Genomic DNA, 26,969 nt, shown 5'->3' with positions numbered 1-26,969 from the left:
TATGAGGAACTTGTCTTTTTCTTCATCTCCTTCGAATGGTCGCTCACCCATATGAAGGATAGTCATTGTTTGTGTTTTGCAGTCCCTTGTCTCACTAAAAAAAAAAAAAAAAACTGAATAGAACTCAAAGAAGCTGAGCTCCAGAAGGCCTGAACTTACTTGCTGACTTGATTAACTTCTTACCTCTTACTGTCTCTCCCCCTGAGTATTCACTTTTCTCGCCTAGGTATATCATAGTTACTTGTGACCTGGTATATTAACCCTAATATATAATAATAATAATGTATACCACATTCAACCTTGGCACTTGGAGCAATACCGTCTCATTCTTACCTTCACCTGTCTCCAGCTACCAATTGAGTGTCCCTATTAGAGAGAGAATAATCCCATTACCCTTGACATACTTTGGGTAAAAAGACACTGTGATAAAAATTGGATTTTTATATCTAGCCAGTAAAATAACCTATTCTCACCAACATTTTGGATAACCATAATCTGAGAGCATGGATTGGAATTATAGCAATGTCTGAATAATAAAATGATTTTCATGTAATTAAATTGAAATGCAGATGTACCTTGTTTCACAAAAGTGTGTGTGAAGAATGTTTGTGAATGAAGTCATGCTATAAACCCATTAGCAGGGGCACCTGTGTGCCTCAGTCAGTTAAGCGTCTGCCTTCAGCTCAGGCCCTGATCGCGATCAAGCCCCGATTGGGGCTTCCTGCTCAGTGGGGAGTCTGCTTCTCCCTCTCTGTCTGCCTTTCCCCTGCTTGTGTTCACTCTCTCACTCTCTCTTTCTCTCTCAAGTAAATAAAATCTTTGTAAAAAAATATAAACAACTAGGGGAGCTTTGTTATTTAAAGAAATACTGTAATAAATTTTCTAACAAAGGAAGAATGCTCCCAGTTTACATCTTGTGCAGATCTTTTTTCATATGTCTTTTTTGTGTAAGGCAAAGTATACTTGTATAAGGACAGTATCCAAAAGGGAGATGGGGCTTGTATAGGATGGGAGGAATTAGGTCAACTATCAGTGCAGAGGTCTGAGAGTAGATAAATTTTCAATGTATTTGGCCTAGTGATTCTGGAGAGGTCGTCTTCTTGGGCTCCTTCTAACATCCACTTCTCATTTGTACACTAGATTGAGCGGTTGGAAGTAAGCAGCCTCGCCCAGACTTCCAGTGCAGTGGCCTCCAGCACCGATGGAAGCATCCACACAGACTCTGTGGATGGAACACCAGACCCTCAGCGCACAAAGGCTGCGATTGCTCACCTGCAGCAGAAAATCCTGAAGCTCACAGAACAGATCAAGATTGCACAAACAGCCAGGGACGACAACGTTGCTGAGTACTTAAAGCTTGCCAACAGTGCAGACAAGCAGCAGGCTGCCCGCATCAAGCAGGTCTTTGAGAAGAAGAACCAGAAATCCGCCCAAACCATCCTCCAGCTACAAAAGAAGCTTGAGCACTACCACAGAAAGCTCCGAGAGGTGGAGCAGAATGGGATTCCCCGGCAGCCGAAGGATGTCTTCAGGGACATGCACCAAGGTCTGAAGGATGTGGGAGCAAAGGTGACTGGCTTCAGCGAAGGTGTGGTGGACAGTGTCAAAGGTGGACTTTCTAGCTTCTCCCAGGCGACCCATTCGGCAGCAGGGGCTGTAGTCTCAAAACCCAGAGAGATTGCCTCACTAATTCGGAATAAATTTGGCAGTGCAGACAATATCCCTAACCTGAAGGACTCTTTAGAGGAAGGGCAAGTGGATGATGGGGGAAAGGGTTTGGGGGTGATTTCAAACTTTCAATCAAGCCCAAAATATGGTAGTGAGGAAGATTGTTCTAGTGCCACTTCAGGCTCAGTGGGAGCCAACAGCACCACTGGAGGCATTGCTGTAGGAGCGTCCAGCTCCAAAACAAACACCCTGGACATGCAGAGCTCAGGATTTGATGCACTACTACATGAGATCCAGGAGATCCGGGAAACACAGGCCAGACTAGAGGAATCCTTTGAGACTCTCAAGGAACATTATCAGAGAGACTATTCATTAATAATGCAGGCCTTACAAGAGGAGCGATATAGGTAAGTTATATGGAATTAAAATTCTGAATTATTTCTTTTTGCAGTTCCCTCGACTTTGGCTCTGGGGAGGTGGCTTTAAAAGCTCTCTGTAGAGTGTCTTTTTTTATAGAATCCAGAGCACTTTTGACATGTCATATAACACCTGCATAGTTCTATCACAGAGAGCAAAATAGAGGCACAGCAAAGTTAAATGACTCCTGAGATCATACACCAATAAAGCACTGGGAGTCAGGGGATGACGATTACTGTAGCTCTCCAGTCTTCCATTGCACTTTAGGACTTTGACATGAAGCCCAAGCTCTCTAAGGCATCCCACCTATTTATTTGTAATCACAGAACCACAAATCATTGTAACCTATAACTATACTACACTGACTTCAAAAGATCTATAACCTTCTGAACTCCAAGAAATCTAAGAAGAATCAAATATATAGCCTGGCTAAAATGTAATGAATACTGTAGGAATTTGACCTTAAGCACACTTATGTGAGCAATTGGTATAGAGAGATTAGACTGAAAGAAGATCCAGATAAGCACGTCTGTTACCTTTGTTATGAATTGGCAAATGTTTGAATGGGCATGGACTTAAACATGAAATGTTTCAATAGTCGTTAGAGAATTCTCAAAGGGCTAACTGCTTTGAGTCATAATCTGTGCTAAAGGTAGAGAAGCTGGTCTTCTGTTTCATATTATATTCCATATTCATGTTAGTTGTTTTCTAAAAACATGTTTTTCCCCCTTGTTTCTACTCCATGCAGAGAGAAATAATATCCCCCACAGAGTACTCATTCAGATCCAAACTGTCAGCCAGACACTGGCCACCTCACTGATAGAGATTAAGGGCCAGCTTTACAGAAGCCACAGGTGAGGGCAGGCCTTGAGAGATCTGGGTTTGGTCCTATCCCAAATACTAATTCGTCAGAATCCTCACTACTTCTGTAATATCAAGGGTTGAACAGAAGATCTCTTAAGGTCCGTTTCACCTCTTTAAAAAAAACAGTGATTTTTTTTTCTTAAGTTTATTTTTATGAGATAATCTCAGGGCTTGAAATAAATTGTTCGTGGGTATCCATTAACCTCTGAGAGAAGTGGCAGTAGCATGCTGTTTTCAGATGGTGAAAATATTAGTAATTCAGCCCTGCCTCTTTATTCTTCTGTCATTCAATTCTAACTTAAGACTTTAAGGGAGAAGAAAAGTGAGTGTGGAAGAGAGAAATGTAGTTCTAAAAGCAAACATATTACTATTTTTTATTTCAGTGTTTTATATATTCTTTCATATACTTAAAAGACAATATCTAAAGTCGTGAACAATCTAACAAATATTCAAATGGACTCTAAAAATAAAACATCTGATCTTTTGTAAAGCATGAAAGCTAACTGCCAGGTTCAAATACTAGTTCTGCCACTTGCTAACCTTGAAAATTGGGCAGGTTTCTAAACCTCTCGAAGTCTTGGTTTCCTCATCTATAACATAGGAGTAGTAACAGTCCTTCATAAAGTTATCGTGACATCGAAGTGGAATACTTTATGTAAAGCACATAGCTCAGTGCCTGGTCCTGTGACTGCTCAATTGATGTTAGGTAGCAGTTGCTACTGCTGCTATCAGAGGAGACCCCCTAAACATGGAGACCCAGGCCTCCCACAGTCAGATGCTCAAAAAAACAAAAAACCCAGCTGCCTGCTTTGACCCCTTTATTTTGAATGGGCAGTTAAAAACATTCCAGTTTTTAAATTCTTTCAGAGCTTAAAATTCATAGCTCGTTATGTCTTCAAGTCAGATGTAGACCAATACGAGAAAATCAGAGAGGAAAAACGAGTTTCCCAAGGCCCACCTTTGTACCAATTTAAAATAATCCAGGGACAGGACAGAACTTTTAGCTGGTAATTATAACCTCATTATAAGAATCAAGTCCAAACCACTTGTGAGGTAATGAGAAGTGCATTTCTTTCATTGCATTTTGGGTTCTCTGTGGTGAGTGAATGATTAGTTTTATGGAATAGAGAATAAAGAAAACTTAAGAATTTTCAAAAACAGAGGTAAAACTTGGAGAGCCAGGGAAGACATATAATGTGTAATCTGACTTTTGTCATATCACTTAAACTTTAGAATTATCTTTCCTTTTTTTTTTTTAAAGATTTTATTTATTTATTAGAATTATCTTTCCTTAAAGTGGAATCTTGAAGAAAGCAAGCCTTTAAAGGCACCAGAAATGTCACAACTGCTTCATTTAGCTATTTTGTTGCATATATTTCCATGTATAGAGCAGTTAGAAATTTCTCCTCTGTTACATGTTTTTGACCAGTAAATATACTTAATTTTGTTAAGTATATGGTCCAGAGGGACCATTTCATATAAGTTAAGTTTTCCCACACATTGAAGCTTATTCTTTTTTTTTTTTTAAAGATTTTATTTATTTATTTGACAGAGAGAGATCACAAGTAGGTAGAGAGAGAGAGAGAGAGGAGGAAGCAGGCTCCCTGCTGAGCAGAGAGCCTGATGCAGAACTCGATCCCAGGACCCTGAGATCATGACCTGAGCCGAAGGCAGCGGCTTAACCCACTGAGCCACCCAGGCGCCCCTGAAGCTTATTCTTAAGCATCAAAGGTTTTCTTTTGCATTTTAAGCATTTTTAAAGAATGTCTCTACCTTTTTTTTTTTTTTTAAGAATTTATTTATTTGACAGAGAGTGAGAGAAGGAGAGAGAGCATGAGCAGGGGGAGCAGCAGAGGGAGAGGGGGAAGCAGGTTCCCTGCTGCTCAGCAGGGAGCCCGATGCAGGACTCAATCCCAGGACCCCGAGATCATGACCTGAGCCGAAGGCAGAGGCTTAACCCACTGAGTCACCCAGGCGCTCCTACCTTCTTTTAATAGAGTAACACACTGAATCTTAACTTGATTGGAAATAGTATAAAACAGTGGTGTTCGAGCTCAGTGATGCTCTCAGGTAAGTGAGAGTGGTATGATTATGTGCCTGTGCAGTAAACAGTCCAAGACAGCTTGCTCTTTAAAGTTCTTTTGTCTGGCTTTTTTATAAAATTTGTTCTTTTTCCTTTCCCTATCTCCACACTGTTACTGAGCTGCCTGCAACAGCCTCTCTTTACTAATTTCTATTTGAGCACTGTTGGAGGTTTGGCTTTTTGTCTAAGAAGAAAGTAGGCTAGCTAGGGATTGACTTAAGGGATTCTTCTGTGACCAAGAACCAGTTGAAGCATACATGGCCGCTCTAGATCCATTTCAGTTTATTTTCTGATATGTGAGTTGACAGGAGGCAGGCTGTGTACAGTGTTGCTGCTTGTTATTTAAATGAGAGGGAGGAAAACACTACAGCTCAGCATTTACTTAACTCCTGCGGTGTGCATAATGCTAGATACCTTACATATGTTTGCTAATCCTCATGGTAGCCCTTTAGGTGGACTGTATTTTCCTCATTCTACAGGTGAGGAAATGGAGGCCCAGTGAGGTTTTACATTTTGCCAGATGGTTACTTAGTAAGTGGTAAAGCCAGGAATAATGTGAATCCAAAGCCAGTGGTTTTTTGTTTTGTTTTGTTTTTATTTCAGGACAGGGTTTTTCCCCCAGGCTCAACCCAGAAACCTGTTATGATCTAAAGACTATAGTCTAGCTGAAGTCTGTTTGATTGAAAGACTAGCCTGTAGTCTAGCTTTAGGAACCATTAACTACATCGGGTATTGGGCCATTTCCAGGTCAAAGTGTGTTTCACTAAAAGCTGAGCCACTGTTCCTAACATACTTTATAAAATTCTGTGAATGAAAAAAAAAAAATCTACAACTGCACAAACTCTGGAAGGTTTTCTACAGCTATGTCGGTAATAGGGGAAACCTACTAAGGAAACTATCGCTACCACCCTTATTTCCCAGTTTGCAGAGTCCCTTTTCAGTATTGTCACTCACTTAATGTCCTTCTATTGCTCTCTACCTGTGAGTAAGTCCAAGTTAAGATTTTTACCCAAGACCATCTACTTACTCTAAAGAAACATTCAGAAGCCTGTGGAGCACAATCTCTCTCGTCACCCCCATAAACTGTACCATGGCTGAGTAAGTCTTCAGCACCCACAGGCATTCAGCCCAGGAAGCCGATGTAACAGCTTGGATGTGAGCTCCACCTCAACCTTTGATCAGGAACTAGGTATTTAGTCTTTGAGTTGTTTGTTGGGTTCTCAGATGTGAGTGAGAGCATGTATTTTGGGAAAGAAGGATGCAAGGTTTAGACAGTTTTTCTAGTGATGGGATTGTGCTGACTTGTGTAGGTAGTTTGTACATTCCATTAAAGTACTATCGCAGGTTTATTAGTAGAACCTGTGTTCATGTAGTACTTCAGGGATAGAAGGGACGTTCAATGCCTAGTTTAATCTCATTTTACACGTACACCGAGGCCCAGAAAGATAAAGTGACTTTTGCCAAGTCACACAGTAAAATTGTTAACATATATTTAATCTGCTAAAAACTGGAACACTGGTCCTGTTCCCATAGGGTGTATAATATATTACTGAGCTACCAGAGGAAATAGTTGAGTTGTGGCAAAATATATTGAAAATAGGAGAGAACTAGGAAAACATTCATTGACAGTTTTACAGGTTCCTGTTGTAGTTTTTGCCTTCAGGAATCTGGCTGGGAATCCTATTCAGCTGCTACCCGTGTGTGGCAGTGTCAGGTAGGCAGGCTAAAAACCCTCCGCCTGATGAGGAGCAGTGTGCCATTTTAAAAGCTTCTATTTTAAGGGGATTGCTGTCCTTTGGAAATCAGCTTCTGATACTGTTTGTATTAAGCCCAGGAATATTTTAAATTGCCCTGAGTCATAAGAGCAAAAATACGGAATAAGGCAGTCACCAGAGTAGTTGTCACATGCAGCACAACCTTAGGTAGCTAGGCTAACCCAGTTAGGCGCAAGCCATTGGAGTTTTAACTAAACAAATGATCAGTTAAATACTGTTTTATTTTACCATCACTAGACATTAGAAAAATATGATCAGGGCGCCTGGGTGGCTCAGTCGGTTAAGCAACTGTCTTTGGCTCAGGTCATGATCCTGGAGTGCTGGGATCGAGTCCTGCTTCAGACTCCCAGCTCTGTGGGGAGTCTGCTTCTCCCTCTGAATTTCTCCCCTCTCATGCGTGCGCGCGCGCGCGCTCTCTCTCTCTCTCAAATAAATAAATAAATAAAATCTTAAAAAAGAAAAATATCACCAGAGACGCTGTTTGGGCCCCTTTATTCCAGGTGTTAGACCTGTGTCAATTATAAATTGATCTGAGAGTCTTCAGAGTATATGTAGACTAGGTTTGGACAATGAGTTTGAAATAGAAACTTGAAAATATTGGATCAAATTAGCTCCTATAGAGAAATAAAGCCCAATTGAGATACATTCTTAGGAAAAGTAAGACCTTCCATAAAAGAGATTTACAGATGTGCTCTTCCCAACATAGCCACTGAAGAGTTAAAGGAGGAAGAATGGAAGGGAAGGTGAGGAGAGGGAGAGAAAACTTACTCACTTCAGTAAGTGATTGAGGTTAGACAAACCTGCATTCACTTGCCAGCTCTTTTGTATGACTGTGTGTAATTCCCCTGAGCCTCAGTTTCCTCTATAAAAACAAGATAATGAGGGGCACCTGGGTGGCTCAGTTGGTTAAAGCCTCTGCCTTTGGCTCAGGTCATGATCCCAGGGTCCTGGGATCAAGCCCGCATCGGGCTCTCTGCTCAGCGGGGAGCCTGCATCCTCCTCTCTCTCTCTCTGCCTCTCTGCCTACTTGTGGTCTCTGTCTGTCAAATAAATAAATTAAATCTTTAAATAAATAAATAAATAAAACAAGATAACGATAAATACTATACAGGGTTGTTGAGATTATTAAAGGAGATAATAATATACGTGAAGCACCTAGTATGGTGTGTAGTGTGACAGGATATTAGAAATCTGTCATTACCCAAACCATAAGAGACTCAATCTCACAAAACAAACTGAGGGTTGCCTTCGGGAGGGGTTATGGACATTGGGTTATGGACATTGGGGAGGGTATGTGGTATTAAGGTATGTGCTATAGTAAGTGCTGTGAAGTGTGTAAGCCCATTCACAGACCTGTATCCCTCGGGCAAATAATACACTATATGTTAATTAAAAAAAAAAAGAAAGAAAGAAATCTGTCATTACCAAGTTTTCAGATTGCCTAGAAACCTTCTCTCCCCCGGCTTTTATTTATTCCCTCTATGCTATAGGCATCTGCTGTTTCTTGTCTTTAAGGTAATGTACTGCCTACCCTGAACATTTCAGGGATTGATGCTGTGCTTTTTCCTTTCCAACTACAGGCTAGTTCAGTGTTTCCTAGCCTCTTTTCAGGCTTCAACACAAATGACATAACAAAAGGTAAAGAAGGAACATCCACTTTCCCCAATTCAGCCAGGAATATATTCAAGTTCCCACCACATGTCATACCTCTACCCCAGCTGTGTCTGTTCTAGTCAAACCCTGGCAGAAGTTACCTCAGGTTCCTGTTGGTGTTAGCCCTGGGATCTGGTTCTTTCTGTTTCTCTCAGTACCTACTCTATAAGATTCTTCAGCCATCCTGTCCTACTGACCTATTGCCCAATTAGGGAAGCACACTTCCCTATCCCTGCTCTCAGAGATGGCTCCGAACTTTGGAGCCACACCCAAAGAGTGATGCACTAGGTGAAACATTCCCAGCCTGACACTCATCCAGTTTCTCATTCATCAGGAATTTGACACAAAAGAGCCCTGGCTTATCTTTAATCTAAGATGACTACTGTGTTGACCTCCAGTGGCTGAAACATTTAATTAATGTTTCAATTATTTATTAATTTTATTCAATTACTTATTCAATTATTTATTAATTGTTTACCTACAACAAAATCTAGATGTCTTTTTTATATCTTGTAAATAGAGCACATTTTGCTTGGTGATGGGGGATGGATTTCACATGCCAAATATGACATAACCTATACTGAAAAAAGATCTCACAGTCTTAAGGCTTTCTGTTCACTAATAGTTAAACTCAAACCTTATTCAAATGTCTAAGTTTTCTTTGAGTTATAATGATTTGGGAAGGACTTTTGAGGAAAAAGTCTCAAAATGAGTATTAATCTTATATTCTTCTGTGATCCAGCTGGAGTCTCATGGAAAGCATGTGCCAAAATCATATACTTGTAGGACCAAAAATTGCCCCCCCCAACTGCATGTCCAGAGAGCTCTAATTGGCATCATATCAATAGATTAAAATCCCTCAGAGTTCTTGATTTTAAAAAATCACATGTGGGGGCACCTGGGTGGCTCAGTGGGTTAAAGCCTCTGCCTTTGGCTCAGGTCATGATCCCAGGGTCCTGGGATCGAGCCCCGTGTTGGGCTCTCTGCTCAGCAGGGAGCCTGCTTTCCCCCCTCTCTCTGCGTGCCTCTCTGCTTACTTGTGATCTCTGTCAAATAAATAAATAAAATCTTTAAAAAAAATTTTTTTTTAATCACATGTGAAAGACTGTACACAGTATACCTTTCCTTCCCTACCCCCACTCTTTGATTTGATACTAATATTTAATGAGAGGACAGACATGTTCTTTCTTTGAATTCCCTGGGTATTTTACTTCCCTATTTTAGGATTTAGGTAGGAAGTAAACACTAGCAAGTAAAGTAAAAGAGATTATAATAATAATAATGGGAGTAGTGGGAAGTCAGTAGGAACTGGAGTAATGGGTATTTTCTTCCTTTTGTTGTTTACATTTTGCATTTGATTAGGGGTATAGAAATAGTACGTTTTTTAAAAGACAATAATAAAAAATCTAGAAACAGAAAGCATGATCCAAGTGTTTAGGATTCTCAGTACACCTCATTAACCTAGTAAGGGGAAGTTACTGCATCTTTCTCAGCCTCCCATTTCTTAATTAGAAATTGAAGTACCTCCCAGGGACAAGGATTAATGTAGAAATGTCTTCATGAATCAGAGGCAGATGCCACACATAAAAAGGCATGGGTGTGGGGGTGGGTGGTTATGGCTTTTGTTATTATTGGTGTTAGTGTTTTGGTACTTTGATGTTTACAGTGATTAACTAAATGTAGATTGAACCCTAAATTCTTCCCCCACCCAAAATGACATTACATCATCTTTACTGGGCTCTTTGTGTTAGCCTGATTTCAGACCATAATTTCCTATGTAGATTACGTAAGCCACATGAAAATGACTGATGGCACTGAAAAATGTTTGGTTGGAAATTGCTAAGCTTGATCAGGTTTGTGCTTTCGAAATGTGGGTTGTGAGGTTGTGAAAAGAGCTAAGAAGCAAACTTCCATGACCTGGGTGAACAAATCAGCAAAAGTGTTTCAGTAATGACAGGCCCAGTAAAGATCTTTAAGGTGCTGAGGCAACCCAGAAGACCTACATTCCAAGCACCAAGGGCATCTTGCCAGCCTCTTTGTTCATCATATTTTACAAAAGCCTCAAAGTTTAAGACTTTCTTGGTTTTCTCCCTGGTGTTTCCTGCAGATTGGAGGCGCTTACTGTGGTAACCCAAACATAGCTGTGTAAGTGTAGGGGCGCCTGACTGGCTCAGCTGGTAGATCAGGCAACTCTTGATCTCAGGGTCGTGAGTTTGAGCCCCAAGTTGGGTGTAGAGCCTACTTAAAAAAAAAAAAAAAAAAATGTGTAAGTGTAATAGGGTTTCAGCTACACAGTAACAGCTGTGACTTTTCCGTTCTTTCAGAAAGTCATCATTCTCCAGGTAATTCTTATGACTTGAAGAGGAAAGCAAATGCTAGTAGTTATTAGTTGGTGAATTAATGGGGCTGTTTCAATTGGACCCATTGTGGGTCTTGCTTCACCCTTGAGTTCTGCAGCTTTATGTCACCTTGGCAAGTCTCCTAACCTGTTGGTCTGTTTTCATCTGCAGGGAAATGGAGTGCATTCTACTTACCCACATGCTATTTCACTATTTTAAGTACTATCTCTGGGAACAGTAGTATATTTTCTCATTTGGGAAGATTCTCAGCTTGAGGAAGTCTTGCTGTTAATTTCTCATGTAACCATGAGTAAATTATTCAATCTCTGAAGGACTTCATTTTCCACAGGAACATAGTGAGGATTAGCAGTTTCTATTCAGCTCTCTCCAGAGATTTGCAAAGATCAGATGAAATTTATTTGAGATACTCTCCCTCTCGCACATACAAAACACATACCATGAAAGGAAGGTAGGTAGGACAGTTTCATCAATTTGAAGGAAAGTTTGGAACAGGCCAGTGAATGGACTTAGTTATTTGGCAAACTTGAGTCAGGGAAATAGCAGGAACCCGTTTGTATGTGCTGGCCCTCCTGATGAGCAAGTAAGAAAAGAGGCTTGTGCCTCTCTTGTCCTTTTTGAGAAGGACAGAATATATACCCAGAAAACCCATTTGTGAGATGTCAGGAAAAAAGTATACTGGAACAGTGAAGATTTTAGAAAATGTAAAATTGAGGGTATAGTGATAGATAAAGAAGTGGAGGACTAGAGGGGGAAAAAGTCAGAAGGGGGAAGCCTTGAATGTTGGAGCCACACAGCACTTGAGGTCAACAAGCAGTCCTTTTGAACTTTCTCACTAGGGATTGTTGGAGGGACCTGGGAAGATCGTAAAAGACAAAAATGAAACCAAATATATACCCCTGATGAATCTTACCCACTGAGCTCCATTTCTGTGCAGGGCATTTGACGTCTAACTTCTGTTCAACTTCACAGTTGCCCTTTGGAGTAGGTAGATTGCTTCTTCACAGGATCACCCACACTGGTGGGTTGCACAGCCAGGGTTTAAAACCAAAACCCAGACTGAGCAGATTATCAGCTGGTAAAAATTGGATAAAAACAGAGGTGTCTGGGTGGCTAAGTGGGTTAAGTTATCTGTCTGCCTTTGGCTCAGGTCATGATCTCGGTCCTGGGATCCAGCCCTGCAGCCAGCCGTTGTCTTGGGCTCCCTGCTCAGCAGGGAGTCTGCTTCTCCCTCTTCCCTCCACTCCCCATTCCTATGTGTGTGTGCTCTCAAATTAAAAAAAAAATCTTTTAAAGAAAAAAAAAATTTTTTTAAAGATTCTATTTATTTATTTGATAGAGAAATCACAAGTAGACAGAGCAGCAAGCAGAGGGAGAGGAGGAAGCGGGCTCCCCGCCAAGCAGAGAGGCCAATGCAGGGCTTGATCCCAGGACCCTGAGATCATGACCCAAGCCGAAGGCAGAGGCTTAACCCACTGAGCCACCCAGGTGCCCAAGAAAAAAATTTTTTTTTTTTTTTTTTTTTTTTTTTTTTGTTTATTTGACAGACAGAGATTACAAGTAGACGAGAGGCAGGCAGAGAGAGAGAGAGAGGGAAGCAGGCTCCCTGCTGAGCAGAGAGCCCGATGCGGGACTCGATCCCAGGACTCTGGGATCATGACCTGAGCCGAAGGCAGCGGCTTAACCCACTGAGCCACCCAGGCGCCCCCCAAGAAAAAAATTTTTAAAGAAAAACCAAATCCAGTGTGAAAATAGTTTCTAGAACCTTTGTCATGTTAGTAACCATTTTATGATAAACATTGGCTTATAATAAGGTTCAAGAATGTTGGGAACAAGTGCTGAGGACTTTTGTAAGTACTCTGTGATTCATATACAGTGTTACATAGTTACATATAGTGTTGCATAACTACAGAATTTCCCTCTTTACAAACAGATAAAAATCTGAGGGACAGCCTGAAGTGTTATTAATAAATCCTCTTAGGTATTCACAAGTGAAAGTATCCATAACCTATTTTATCACAACCCAAAGCCATGAAATAGCCCAAAAAGGAACCTGAAAGAGATACATGTAGGAGGGAACTCCATAAAATACTGTCAAGCAAAAGTTGCAGATGGCACAGGGAAATCCAGATGATGAAAGAAACTCAATGTGAAATGGACCAAACAAGCGAGAGATTATACTGCCAGAAGACAAAGCAATAATACCTTCAGAGTGCCAGGGAAGAATAACTGTGACCTCAGAATGCTGAGTCCACCTAATTTATTATTCAAGAAAGAGAGTGAAATTGAGAACTTTCAGACATATGTAAACAAAATTTACCACTCATGGACACCTTTGCTGAAGGAAATACTAAAGGATATACTTCAAGAAGGGGGGGAAAAACTCGAACAATGGGTGAAAGAAGTCAGTAGTGCACGTTCTAATTAAATAGGGACTTAAAATTATATTTACTTAAAAAAAAATCTGAATGTCTTACACCAATTTGGATCTAAAATTTAGAAAAGAATGTGGGGTTCAAGGATAGCATTTCAACAGCATATTAAGAGTGTTGGGGCACCTGGCTGGCTCAGTAGAGCATGTGGCTGTTCACCTCAAGAGTTAAGTTCGAGCCCCATGTTGGGTATAGCATTTACTCAAAATTAAAATCTTTAAAAAAAAAAAAAAGGAGTGTTAAAACTTTGGGGGAAGAAACATATTTTGTACCTTAATCTGCCTGGCACTTGGCATCTTTCTGCTCACTTTATTCTTGTCCCTTTCAGTCAGTAGCTGCTCACAGAAACATTAGAAAAATAAAACACAAATGTGAATGCAGTTTTTCTTTTCAACTAGATGTGTAGCTATGGGACTCCTAAACACAGATAAAATGACAGAATAGGCTAACTTAAACCTTGGTCCCCCAACATGGACTTGCTACTGCTGATAGTTTGGTGAAGAGGTGGGGCAGAAAGGTCTTTTCACCCAGTCTTTTATAATGCACATCAAAGTATATGTCACCCTCGCCTAGGCTAGGGGCTGGAATATTCTCTCGTAGCAACCTGTGAGCTCTGGCCTGGCCTTGCCCTCTCTCTGGGCCTCTGTGTCTTCACCCAGGTTGAAGACAATAGAAGACAGGCTTATCTTTACAAATATGTGCACAGAGAGAGTGCTGAAAGAAACCACCATCAGCAGACTGAGTTCAAAATGACACTAACAGATGCAAGCGCAGTTAAGACTTTACCAGGGATTTGTCCTATAGAATTACATGGGGAAACTACTTCCTGTTGCTGAAGGCAGGTAGCAGAGGTAATGCAGGCAAGGGAGTAGCTTGTTTTTGTGGCTCCAAAGACTGTGGGGTGAGACTTACAAATAGCTAGGTTTTAGTTCAGTTTTAAAAAGAACTTCTCTAATAGTGAAAAACACTGCCTTAAGAAAAATGAAACCCTGCCGCTGGAGGTATTCAATGCTTGTCAGGGGTGTCATAGAAATAATTCCTCGGTTGAAAGAGATGTAACTAGATTTCTAAGATCTTTTCTAGCCTCCAGAGTTTAAGATTCCTTCTTTTAAGGGAGCCTATGTTATCTTTCAAACAATACTTCAAATGTTTGTGGTATACTTGTCTTCGCAACATACTGATTTTAACAGCTCTAGATGTATAGGGAGGTGTATGATAGTGATAATCTTTGAGACCTGTAAAATCGAGTGTGAGATATTTGGATTTATTGTATAGTTAGCACAGTGATGTGGACTGCAATGAGCCTAAAATGAGATTAAGGCCATGAATTAGTCACCACAGGAAATATTTGGCTGGCTAAAAAGTTTTTCAAATTGCCCTTGAATTCCTTTCAGGGAGCATGTTTTCAAGTGATGCCATCTTTAACAAGTAGAAACATTTTCAAAAAGGCCTTTATGTGGGATTCCTGGATGGCTCAGTCTGTTGGGTGTCTGTCTTCTGCTTGGGTCATGATCCCAGGGTTCTGGAATCAAGTCCTGGGTCCAGTTCCTTGCTCAGCAGGGAATCTGCTTCTCCCTCTGCCTGCCACTCCCCCTGCTTTTTTTTTTTTTCTCTCTCTCTCTCTTTCTGACAAATAAATAAGTAAAACAGAAAGAAAAAGAGAAGAAGGAAGGAAGAAAGGAGGGAAGGAAGGAAAGGGCCATTATGTTTGGGTACATTGTGAAGATGGAAAGGAGAACAAACTGACATTTTTAAACAATGCTTTTGTGTTGACATGAATATAAAAGATTAAGATGATTACCCTCATTTTATAGATGAAGGAACTTGCTTGGAAAAGCAAGCTAACTTAACTAACAGTTTAACAGAGGCAGACCTAGGACTCAAACCCAAGTTTTCCTGGCTATAATCATTTTTCCCTAGTGTTTATTATAAACCTCAAATATGCTGCAAAGTTGAAAACAGTTACACAGTGAGCACTCATACCACCCACTTCTTAGATTCTACATTCTGCTGTGTTTTCTCACATATTTTCCCATCTATCCATCCTTCCTCTCATTTTTTAAAAAGATTTATTTATTTATTAGAGAGAGTGGGGGAAGGGGCAGAGGGAGAGGGAGAGAATCTAAAGCAGACTCCGCATTGCACACAGAGGCCAACAGGGGCTCCGTCTCACGACCCTGAGACCATGACCTGAGCGAAAATCAAGTCGGACACCTAACTGAGTGAGCCACACAGGTGCCACCTTCCTCTCATTTTTTTAAATGCATTTCACAGTAAATTGCAGACATCCATAATCTTTTTTAACAGCTTCATTGAGATATGATTTATATACCATAGAATTCACCCATTCAAAGTATACAGATCAGGGGTGCCTGGGTGGCTCAATTAGTTAGGTGTCTGCCTTTGGCTCAGGTCATGATCCCAGGGTTCTGGGATCCAGCCCCATGTGGGACTCCCTGCTAAGTGAGGAGTCTGTTTCTACCTCTGCCCCTCCCCCTGCTCATTCTCTGTCTGTCTGTCTCTGTCTCAAATAAAATCTTTAAAAACAACGAGAAAGTATACATATCAGTGATTTTTAGTGTATTTACAGATATATACAGCTATCACCATAATCAGTTTTAGGGCATCTTTATTGCCCTCCAATCTTCCCATTACACCCAGATCTTGGCAATCATTAATCCTTATCTCTATAGATTTACCTATTTGGGACATTTCATATACGTGGCATCATGCAGTTTGTGGTCCTTTCTGACCAGTGTCTTTCACTTAGAATAATGTATTCAAGATGTATACATCTATCTTGTAGCATGTGTCATTATTTCATTTCTTTTCATTTCCAAATAATATTCCATTGTACGGTTGCTCCACATTTTATTTATCCATTCATCAGTTGATGGACATTTAGTTGTTTCCACTTTTTGGCCATCAAGAATAATGTTGTTGTGAATGTTTTTGTACACCCTTTTGTGTGGAAATACATTTTAATTTCTCTTCAGTGTATACCTGGAGTGGAATTTCTGGGTGATACAGTGATTCTATATTTAACTTTTGGAGGAACTGCCAAACTGTTTTCCAAAGCTTGAGACACCATTTATATTCCTACCAGCTGTATGAGAGTTCAAATTTATTCACATCCTCCCCAACACTTCTTATTATCCTCTTTTTGATTCTAGGTATATAGAGTTACTACATTCCTTCTCCTGTTGACTCTACCTTGACATCAGGCTCCAAACAATCATGTCTCTGTAGTTTGGTCCAGCTCCCTGTGTGGCTATGTAATTTGGATCAACTATAGACATGACTCAGATTTCTTACTTACAAAAGGGAATTTAGCTCATCTGGGCTTCTTCAGTAGTTTCAAAGTGGCATCACAGTGCAGAGGTTAAAAACTTGGGTTTAAAGTCAGGACACATGGATTTGAATCTTTGCTCTACTTTATTTCTGTGTGCCTTTAGACAAGTCACTTTACCTCTCTGAGCTTCAGTTTCCTTATCTGTAAAGTGAAGATAATACCTACTACCCTCTTGGAGTTTTAAAAATGAATTTCGATTGGGGCGTCTGAGTGGTGCAGTCAGCTGTCCTTGGTTTTGGCTCAGGTCATGATCTCAGGGTCCTGGGATCAAGCCTGCTTCAGGCTCCACACTCAGCACAGACCCTGCTTGAGTTTCGCTCTGCCTCTCCCCCCACCAAATAAATAAATAAACTTGTAAAAATTAATTTGGATATATAGTATACACTAAATAAATGGCAGCAGCTGCTGTTACTTTTCTGTTTTAATGGTATGCATGAGCCATGTTTATATCATATATTCTCCAACATCCCTGAAAGACTATACAAATTATGGAACACATGTGAAAATGTCACAGGTGGGTCTGTTCTCATCAGCAGACTGATTGTCACCACTGCCATGCTCCCTTTCCTGCCACCCAGCATCAGTCCTTAGCTTAGGAGGGTTATTTGCTTCTAGGCCCCACTCTTCCCTTAAATCTCAAGGGATTGAGAGTTTGGAACACTCCTTTTATAAAGCCTCTGTCCCATCCTGGTAAGGAGAAAGAATGATGAAGTCATCAAACCCTAAAAACAGCACAGAATAGTGAGCTTATTTAAATAAAATAGGACGAACCTGAAAAGGCAGTAGTATGTCCACATATTCTTATGGCACTTGGTAGACTTAAAATTTGATAGAAAATCAGTTCTAGAGGTGGTGCCTGTTTCTGAGCATATGCCCTAGGCAGCAGATGAAGTGAAAAGACAGTCACAGAGAATACAGCCTGAGTTACAGGTAACGGGTGGAAACACTTTTTGATCTGTTCCGTCACTTCAGTAACAGAATTTCAGTGCTAGAGAAAACAATACAGATGCCTATTAAGGATAAAGGAGAACTCAGTAGGATTCAGTAATACAGTGAAAAGGGTTAGATTGTGCCTTTTAAATAAAAATACTTGTTTCTTAGAGAAAGAATGGAGTGTAGGATATAATCATTATATAATTCTTGGGAGGGAGAATATCAGTGATGCTGCAGTATGAGAATTACCTTAAACAGAAAACTTCTGTGTATTCCTTAAAAGTTGTTGTGCTATATGTGAGATTAAAAACAAGGAAAGGGAGGGTAGTTTTAAATGTCATCTTTATTTTTTATTTTTTTTTCATACAGAGTCTCTTGAGGCTTCTGTGCTAGCATTGGGTGTGTGTTTGCCCCAGTAGTGTTCAGTAGTAGTGTATTCTCCTGTCGACCTGAGCCCTCTGTCTGACTGAGAGATTTACATTTTATTCACAACAAACCAGAGATGTGTTTATTGTTCCCTTTCTAGTCTGTTTTAATGTATAGTGTTCAACTATCCTCCTACCTACGTATCTCTTTGTCTGGTTCCTGGAATTCCCACACACAGCCTACCCCAGTCTGTCCTCTTCTCCTCTTCATAACCCATATTCCTAAAATGCTATGTTCCTCATGTCATCCCTCCCCCATCAGCAATCTGCTTTGGGCCCATTTACTATCAGTTCCAGAAACCCAACTCCCATACCTACCTCTTAAGGCCAGATTTCCGTGTTTATCTCCTATCCTTTACCCATGTTCTTTTTCTACCTAAAATATCTGATCTTGTCCTTAAAATTTGTTTCAGCCCTACTGGTCCTTAGGTACCCAGCCCGGGTTCTACCTTTAAGTAGATAACCTTCTCATAGGTAGCCCTAAGTGCTAGAGATACAAGATGAATTAAATGGCCTGCTCCCAAGGAACTTTATCTCCCGCCATTCTTCCTGGTTTTTTCTCAGTTATAGCCACACTGGCCTATTTTGTGTCCCTCAGACCTGCCACACTAGTTCTCATCTTGAGAACTTGATACTTGGTATTCCTTCTGCTTTAAGATACTCCTCCCCCCACATCTTCATAAGTCCATTCGTACCATCATTCAAGTTTCATCGGTCATCGTTGGAGAACACTGAACAGGGAAGAGTTCTTCTGACTATTCCAGCTTAACCAACCACCGGGCACTCTGTCATATATATACCCCTATTGATCTTCATTTTACTTATCCATACCTGCAGTTGTCTTGGTTTTTCTGCCCCCCGCCCTCAACACACATACATCTTAGCATGTAAACTGCTGAGGGCAGGCATTCTGTGTTGCTTACCACACTGTATTCCCAGTACTTTGAACATACCTGGTACACAGCAGACTCTCAGTAAATATTTGTTGACTGAGATGTCCTACTAGACACTGTGCTTGGCCATGGGGATGAAGTTCTCTGAACCATGAACATCCAGGTGAGTGACCTGTCCAGTATCAGGATAAGCTACTGGTGACGCTAGAAGGTCAGTTTTCATTTATGTGCTGTTTATCTTGTGATGAAACCTGCTTAATTGTATTCTAGTTTTTGCCTCTCCCCTTTGCTGTTCAGAATGGAGTAAGAACTCCCTCATTTATTATAAGTATGCTCCAAGCTAACCAGGGCTGCTGGCATTGCTGCAAATACTGTGTTTGAGAAGATTGTAGAAGAACCATGTTGCTGCTATGATATGGCCTTGTGACAAGCTGTCCATTCCAGGGACTAAGAGCTGTCCCCACTAGCATGCCCTTTTATCCCAGGCCAATGACTTAATTTCTTTGTGCTTTTGTTTTCTTCCTTTGCAGAATGGGTTTTGGGGATTATATGTGAATAATACCAGGAAAAATATAGAATGCATAAAATTCTAACTGTCCCCCCACCTTCTTAGATGTGAACGATTAGAAGAACAACTAAATGACCTAACGGAACTCCATCAGAATGAAATCTTAAACTTGAAGCAGGAGTTGGCCAGCATGGAAGAGAAAATTGCATATCAGTCCTATGAACGGGCCCGGGACATCCAGGTTAGCACAAAGGCTCGCGTTTGTAAAAGCAGAAGACTAACAACAAGTAGAATGGTGGTTGGCAGGGGCCGGGGGTTGAAGGGAATGAGAGGTTCTTGTTTAATGACCATAGAGTTTCAGTTTTACAAGATGGAAAGAGCTATGGAGTTGGATGGTAGTGACGGCTGCACCACATTCTAAGGGAATGGATTTAATACCACTGAGCTGTACACTTAAAAAAGGTTAATTAAGGTGGTAGGTTTTATGTTACGTGTCTTTTACCACAATAAAAAAGAAGAAGAAGAAAAAGGAATAAAATACTGATGCATGCTATAACATGGATGAATCTGGGAAACATGCTCAGTGAAAAAAAGCCAGTCACAAAAGACCACATATTATGTGATTCCATTTACATGAAATGTCTAGAACAGGCAAATCTATGGAGACAGAAAATAGCTGAGCAGTTGCCAGGGGCTGCAGGAAGGGGAAATAGGGAGTAATAGCTAAGGGATAGGGGATTTCTTCTTGGGGTGATGGAAGTGTTCTAGAATTTGATGGAAGTGGTGGTTGTACACCATTATGAATTTACTAAATTCCGCTGAATTGTGCACTCTAAAATGGTTAAAATTTAATGTTAGGCATATTTTACCATAATAATGAAAAGTTCAGGAAAAAAGATGAGGACTGTAGAGTATCAAGAGAAGGTTATACCAAGTAATATACCTACCCTTCAAATGATGTGCATTTCTTGAAAGGCTGTACCATGTAGGGTGCTTGCTTGTGTTCCTAGGAAATGTTCTGAGGATCACAGGTCTCGGTATATAGACCACCTGCATTATTACATCCTTTGGTTACCACTTCAGGAGCTGCTCTGACAAGACTCAGGGCCATCTTATCTGTCTTCTGCTATAGCAAAGGAGGCATTTATCCTAGTTGCCAAATTCAAACCTTTTACAGGCACATTGCCAGGCCATTTGCGAAAATAACACATGAGGCAGTTATGTTTAAGGCTCTCTAGTTAATGCTGTGAGGAAATAGAATATGTAACTTTTTTCTTACTCCAGTTGGGAGGAATTTCTAAGGGAACAGTTGGTGGTTTCACAAAGAAGTATCTTGAAATAAGCTAGTCTTAGGGAAGGGAAGTGGTCCAGGAGTCTTGTATTACAGCCTAAAAGAATTAAGGGAATGTCTGGATCATTTGCCCAGCTGCCATCTTCTCCAGACTCCGGAATTCTGTTTATGTTTTAGTTTTTTTCCCATGATCATTCTGGGCATTCACTGTCCATTACTTAGCTTGCTTCAGTCTGAAGTTGCTTCACCTTCATCTCAAATCACAGGAAACCAGGATACATTGAAACCAAGACCAGAAAAACCTAGGGCTTCCACCACTGCTGAACTTTGGAGCATACCTGACCATAGCTAAGGAAATAGGTTCTGTCCTCTGAAGGGTAAACTCATGGCTCGAAGGGAGCATATCACTTATAATGTTTGGTCTAGTGTTTGGGCATAGTGTCCCCCTTACAAAGATCAACCTTAAAAGCGGCAGTAGGGGGAGTATACTCTTCTTATGAAGACAGATCAGAGAGCCCTTTATTTACACTGATGTCTGTGATTTACTTCACTTGGAAAACAACAGGTAGTGCATACAAGGATGTCCAGAGGTTGTTCACCATGTCATTATGACGGTGAAAAAGTTGAAAGTAACCTAAATCTCTCCAGCAGGGACCTGGCTGAATAAACTGTAGGAGTAAGTATCTGTACTACAAAATGCTACATAGCAATTAAAAAGAATGAGGTAAATCTCTACACATTGACTTGGAAAGGATCGGCAGGAACCACTGTTGCGTGAGAAAAAAAGACTTACGCATTAGTTCCTATAGTATGACACTATTTATATTAAGATAGGAAGTTAAAAATAATTCCATACATTTCCCTAGGCTTAAATATGTATGTATTTAAACATAGGTGAAAGTATGAACACATGTCAAAGTGACAGTATTACTTGAAGGCCAAGACCTGGATTTAAGGACAATATCAAGAGAGACTATATATCCTCCTTGAAGTGTTGAGCAAGTATGCTTGTCCTGTGTAATTAAATGAGTAATTTTTAAATGGAAAAAAAAAAGATATACTTGAGGTCTTATTATTAAAATGTTCAAGACCAATTCCAAATGTGGCTGCTACTTCCTGTGAGCCATCCCATGAGGAATGCCATGGAGGGCAGTTTAGGTGAATAATAATTGCTGGAATAATGACTTACACATTGAGCCTTTCGTATTCAAGACTCTCACATATTTAAAATCATTGGCATAGCTCAAGATGCGTCTGGCTTGCCCAAAGTGCATGTCGTCTATTCAGAGTAGTGTAAGCAGAAGGCTTAACTATTCCCTGTTCTGGCCCACAGGAGGCCCTGGAGGCGTGCCAGACCCGCATCTCCAAGATGGAGCTGCAGCAGCAGCAGCAGCAGGTGGTACAGCTGGAAGGGCTGGAGAATGCGACTGCCCGGAACCTTCTGGGCAAACTCATCAACATCCTTCTGGCAGTCATGGCAGTCCTTTTGGTCTTTGTCTCCACCGTAGCCAACTGCGTGGTTCCTCTCATGAAAACTCGCAACAGGACGTTCAGCACTTTATTCCTTGTGGTTTTCATTGCCTTTCTCTGGAAGCACTGGGATGCCCTCTTCAGCTATGTGGAACGGTTCTTCTCCTCCCCCAGATGATGCTGGCACAAGAAGGCAGTGCTCCCCTACCCTCTGGCGAGTGCATGCAGCGAAGAATTAGACAGCAACTTACCTACTCTGAAGTTTTCTACAACAACAAAAGAGTTGAGTGAATCTGTTTACATTTAGAATAATGTTTTTTTCTTCAAGAGACGCAATTGCAATAGTATTTTTTAGATTTTATCCAAGAAGTTTTTTGGGCAAAAATCTTGGATCATTTTTATGTAGCATGATTTTCCTTGGGATGCAAATCTTAAACAGTCCTTTACTATGAACCAACAATCTGGAGCACACTGAAGGGCATTCTAAATTGTGGCTTGAAGGACTGCACTAAAACCCACTAAAAAGATGCAAAAACCTGATTAGGGGAAACCAGTTAAACCTAACACCCCGCCTCGTCTGGGCTCACCACCTCTCCCCCTCCCAGACTAACTTTACTGTGAAATCCTGCCACATTCCATGTCTGAATTTTTGGATTCAGGGTGGATTGTCCTTGTCCGTGGAAGAACACATGGATGTCTCCCTGGCTTTCTCACCCAAGTTGGCCACTCATGCTAACCCTGGAAGTATGATCACTTTTGAACCTGGTCCCTTAACCTTTGCTAGGATACAAAAGTGAGAGCATCATGCCCCCAAAGGATCACTGCAAAGCCCTACTACAGTATTTTGAAGTAGCCCTCTAAATACTTAATTTGAAGCAAAATCCCTTGGCCGCACTTTTAAGGTTTTTTTAAATATGTGTATAGTCACCAACTTAAAAAAACAAAAAATCCGAACAGCATACTTGAAGAATGTAATACTCAAACTCTCAGTGCTTCCTTATGGTTTCTAATAGGATTTTTTATTATTGTTATTATTATTATTGGGTTTTTTTGGAAAGGGTTGGGAGGGTCTTTTATTTTTCCTTTGAAATAAAGAAGTGATGTTTTTAAATGAAGAAATGTGTGGATATTTAAGTGTGCTGCTCCCTCTTGTCTTGAAACAGTTTGAGTAAGGGAAGACTTGCTATAAATGCTTTCCTCTGAAGCCCTTGTTTTGAGATGCAGCTTAGACTCCCTCCTCTGGCTCCTGCTGCTCTTTGGTGTCCTGCCACCCCCACCTACCACTTCATGGGCTTGGCTTGGTTGGAGAGGAAAGGGGTGTGCAGGGAGAGCAGGAGGCTGTTTCCACAAACCAGCATGATAGGATAGAGATTTTTTTGCCCCAAGAAAATGTTCACCCAGTGACTTTGGACTGGGATCGATTGTCTTGAGGAAGAATTGAGACTATATTATGAGAGTCATACATAATTCCTTGTGTTTCCTTAATTTATTTTTAACACCCCCTGATTACTGAAACCAAAGTGATGTGGAATCTTCCGTCTGCATTTTGGCCCCAGCATCCTTAATTTCAAAGCTTTATTCTGTCTGCCTGAGAGAATCAACCGAAGGTGATTCTCCCTAAAGAACAGAAAAGGATCTGTCAGGTTAGAAGGACCCAAGTTTGGGGTGTAAATTGTTATCCACTTCCTATTCATCCAGACTGACTTACTAACATACCTATGCTCAGTGGACTTTTATAGACAGTTTAGAAAAAAAGGACTGAGCCTTCTTCCTCATGCTGTAACCAGTTCTACCAGGATGGAACTGGGCTTTTAGAGCATATCTAGAAAGCTTAGTTAATCTTTTCATATTCATAGTATTGAATCCCAAATGCTGTTCCGTCTTGGCCTCAGTTCTGTGCAACCAAGTGATGAGCAAGGGGCACATAATAGCCCTGAAGAGAATAGCAAAGCATGCTTTGCCTATTCTTCCCACACCAGGAAATTCTTTTGGAACTAGATTAGCATTGCCTTCTCTGTCTGAGGGGATGGTTTACATGACAGCTCCAGCCTCCTGTGGCTTTGGCAGGCTGGCCTTCTCAGAGTCAGCATGTTGTTTCCATAATCATTTTGATATTTTAACTCAGGTACCCCAATCTTCACTCCATCCCCAGATGATTGTAGTACAACCTGTTAGCTCTGTTGACCTCTCAAAATTAGTGCCCAGAGCAGGGACCACAGGGATGATTTTTCTATTAAAAAATAATTGGAACCAATTCACGTTCAGGCCAAAAACAAATTGTTCCCATGCCTATGTATTTTAAATGTTAACTTTGCCTAAAAATACTGCAGTGACTTTAGGCAGGAGTGCCAAAGGACACCGTGACCTTGTCAAACTAGCATAGTTTCTCCTAACCTTCTGCTCTAGCTTAATCACTCGAGTACAGAAGAGAGCCCCACAAAGTTATCAGAGGCTATGGCCACCATCCTCTAGTTTTTCTAAGAACCTTTGAGTCCCCTAAACCGTGTAGAGGCTACTAAGTTCTGTAGGCACTAGAAGTCACTGTGATAGATGGATTGAAATTGTTCCTATTTGCCATGGGACAATTTCTATCAAAGGAAGGTTTTCGCCTCTGGACAGCCCCCTGAGCTCCCAGCCAAACAGGCCTATGCTAACTGTCCACCATCCTCTCTCAAACTGTCTTAGGAAGGAGCTTCGGGCTAGGTCAGTCACAGTAATGGCTTTCTCGCTGTCTTGTCCCTTGATTCTTCACCAGGCCCAACAGTTGTCTGCATTTAATGCTATTTGTAACCATGCATCTGTTTCCATGCCTTCCCCCACTTCCTGCTGCCCACACCTGTTGCCTTGTGTTTCTTTGCACTGTGGCTGTTCCCAAATTCTGGTCTAGTCAAAGCTCTTCTATAATCTCACTCTAATGGTTGTTTAACAATTGTTCTGTGAGTGGTAATGTCCCCCTTGCTTTAATGCTTCTTCTCTTTTAAAAAATACGTGCATTCCCTTTGAAATGAAGCATTCCTGGATTACTTGTTAGTGCTGGTGCTTGAGGCTGGCTGTGGTAGCCTGGGTGACTCTTGTTCAGGTTGTAGAATAACTAACATTTTACCTTTTTTATGATTCAACTGAAGGGCACTTCTGTCTGCTCCAATTTCAATTCCTTGGTATATACTCAGTGCATCCTAGCAAGGAAGGCTTTCTACTCCACTGGCTCCCTAAGAAGAAAAAGTAGGTTAAATTTTACACTTCGTTGACTGGGGTCTCCTTTCTCCCCTGTACCCTCGCCACCCAACTGAGGTAAAAATCCGATACCAAGGAAAACTCTGCGATCAAGCCTTCCTTGCTAGCCATGCCCTAATACTGAGCATATTTTTATGTGGTCTTCACTGCATTTGGTTTTGTTTCTGACTTCATATTCCTTTGAGGTACAGTCAGATGAAATGCTGAATTTCATGTAAGTTCCAGTGAGGAGCTGCCTTTCAGCTTTGGGAAATATGCATCCAAAACAAAACCAAATATTATAATCGACAAATTGACACAGGCTAAATTTATGGTTCCCACCCCCAAATGAAACTGGGGATTTTGAACATGGCTCTAAGAGTTAACATTTCTGTGTGTTGTGTATGCTAGGTGATACCCTCAGTAGGACTGACTACTAGACTGTAAGTGTGTTTTATCAAAGTGTGTCAGAATAAAAACTCACTTGCACGAATTGAAAAGTACAGAAATGACACTTGTGAACGCGTGAACATTAACACTGTAGTTGATAGATCTTAAGCTGCTAATTGTTGAGAGAGAATTACATTTATTGTTTTGTCTGGTTGCTGCATATTCTCAGCAGCACTTTTACTGTACATACAAATTGAAATAAAGACCTCAGCTATTAACGAGGTGGTTGGACTCGGGTTTATTTTGCTCCTTATTTTTGCATATTCAGTTTCCATGACAAGTTTGTCAGTCTGAAAACTTTCCATTAGTTTGTACATTAGAAACTGTGTGTGTGTGCATGCGTGCGTGTAGTCAGTATCTTGAAACCATAACTGATAGCTGGGTGACTGTCTGTCTCCCAGGATTTTATACCCATCATTTCAGATTGTCACTTTGCCACAATTCCTTTCAACTGGTAGGTAAGACTGCCTTTTAGTTCTTTGGAGGGAGTTTTTTAGAGGTATACCCCCACCTCAAATTCATCTCACAACCCCAAGTGGATATAATAATCCCTGCCTCCTTTTTTCTTATTATTGAAATGTAGTTGACCCACAATGTTACATTAGTTTTATGTACACAACATAGTGATTCGACAAGTGTGTATGTTATGCTATGCTCACAAGTGTAGCTACCAACTGTCACCGTACAACGCTGCTACAATACCATTGATTATATTCCCTAATCCCTGTCCATTCTTACAAGGCTTTGTTAATAAACAAATGTTGTGGTGGTACACTTTGTAAAATTTTTGACATCTGAAGTTCTAGATACATGTAAGGGTTTTTATGTAGCCAAATCCCATCTATGGTTTTGTTCCAGAGGTAGTAATTTTTTTTAAAGTAATACCTGTGCCCAGTTGGGGGCTCGAACCCACAACCCTGAGATCAAGGGTCACATGCTCTACTGACCGAGCCAGCCCTAGGGGCAGTCATTTTTAATACAGTTTCTCCTTGATGATCTCTGGGAAGCCTCTGGAAATCCAGAAGCTCTCATCTTACCTTTCTTTGACAGGATATCAAGCAGGGACCTCATGACTTGGTTCTTCATAACTACAATTTGAATGTTGAGAAATTTGGGCCCACACTTCTGGCTTACTAGCTCTGCCTCCTACCCCATCTGTCCTTAGAGATATCATTCCCACCTTGA

The 26,969-nt window shown here is 40.8% G+C and overlaps 1 protein-coding gene across 8 annotated transcripts in view; it reads left to right on the top strand.

The window, feature by feature from the left end:
* TMCC1 (transmembrane and coiled-coil domain family 1) overlaps positions 1-26,002 on the top strand; it is a 254,562-nt gene extending 228,560 nt beyond the window's left edge. For 5 of the 8 annotated variants that reach the window (XM_032346373.1, XM_032351006.1, XM_032350174.1 and 2 more), the window contains exons 2-4: positions 1,141-2,075; positions 19,466-19,601; positions 21,985-26,002. In XM_032346373.1, the coding sequence (XP_032202264.1) occupies positions 1,141-2,075; positions 19,466-19,601; positions 21,985-22,299 (1,386 nt within the window). In that variant the 3' untranslated portion in view covers positions 22,300-26,002. The remainder of the gene's footprint in view (positions 1-1,140; positions 2,076-19,465; positions 19,602-21,984) is intronic. The other 3 variants (XM_032347131.1, XM_032347881.1, XM_032348709.1) reach the window with 1 other exon arrangement.
* Positions 26,003-26,969: the final 967 nt, after the last annotated feature.

The sequence above is a fragment of the Mustela erminea genome, chromosome 1, assembly GCF_009829155.1.
Source record: "Mustela erminea isolate mMusErm1 chromosome 1, mMusErm1.Pri, whole genome shotgun sequence".
In the NCBI taxonomy this organism is placed as follows: domain Eukaryota; kingdom Metazoa; phylum Chordata; class Mammalia; order Carnivora; family Mustelidae; genus Mustela; species Mustela erminea.
The sequence above is the reverse complement of the archived record's forward strand: the minus strand, read 5'-3'. Positions and strand labels throughout refer to the sequence as shown.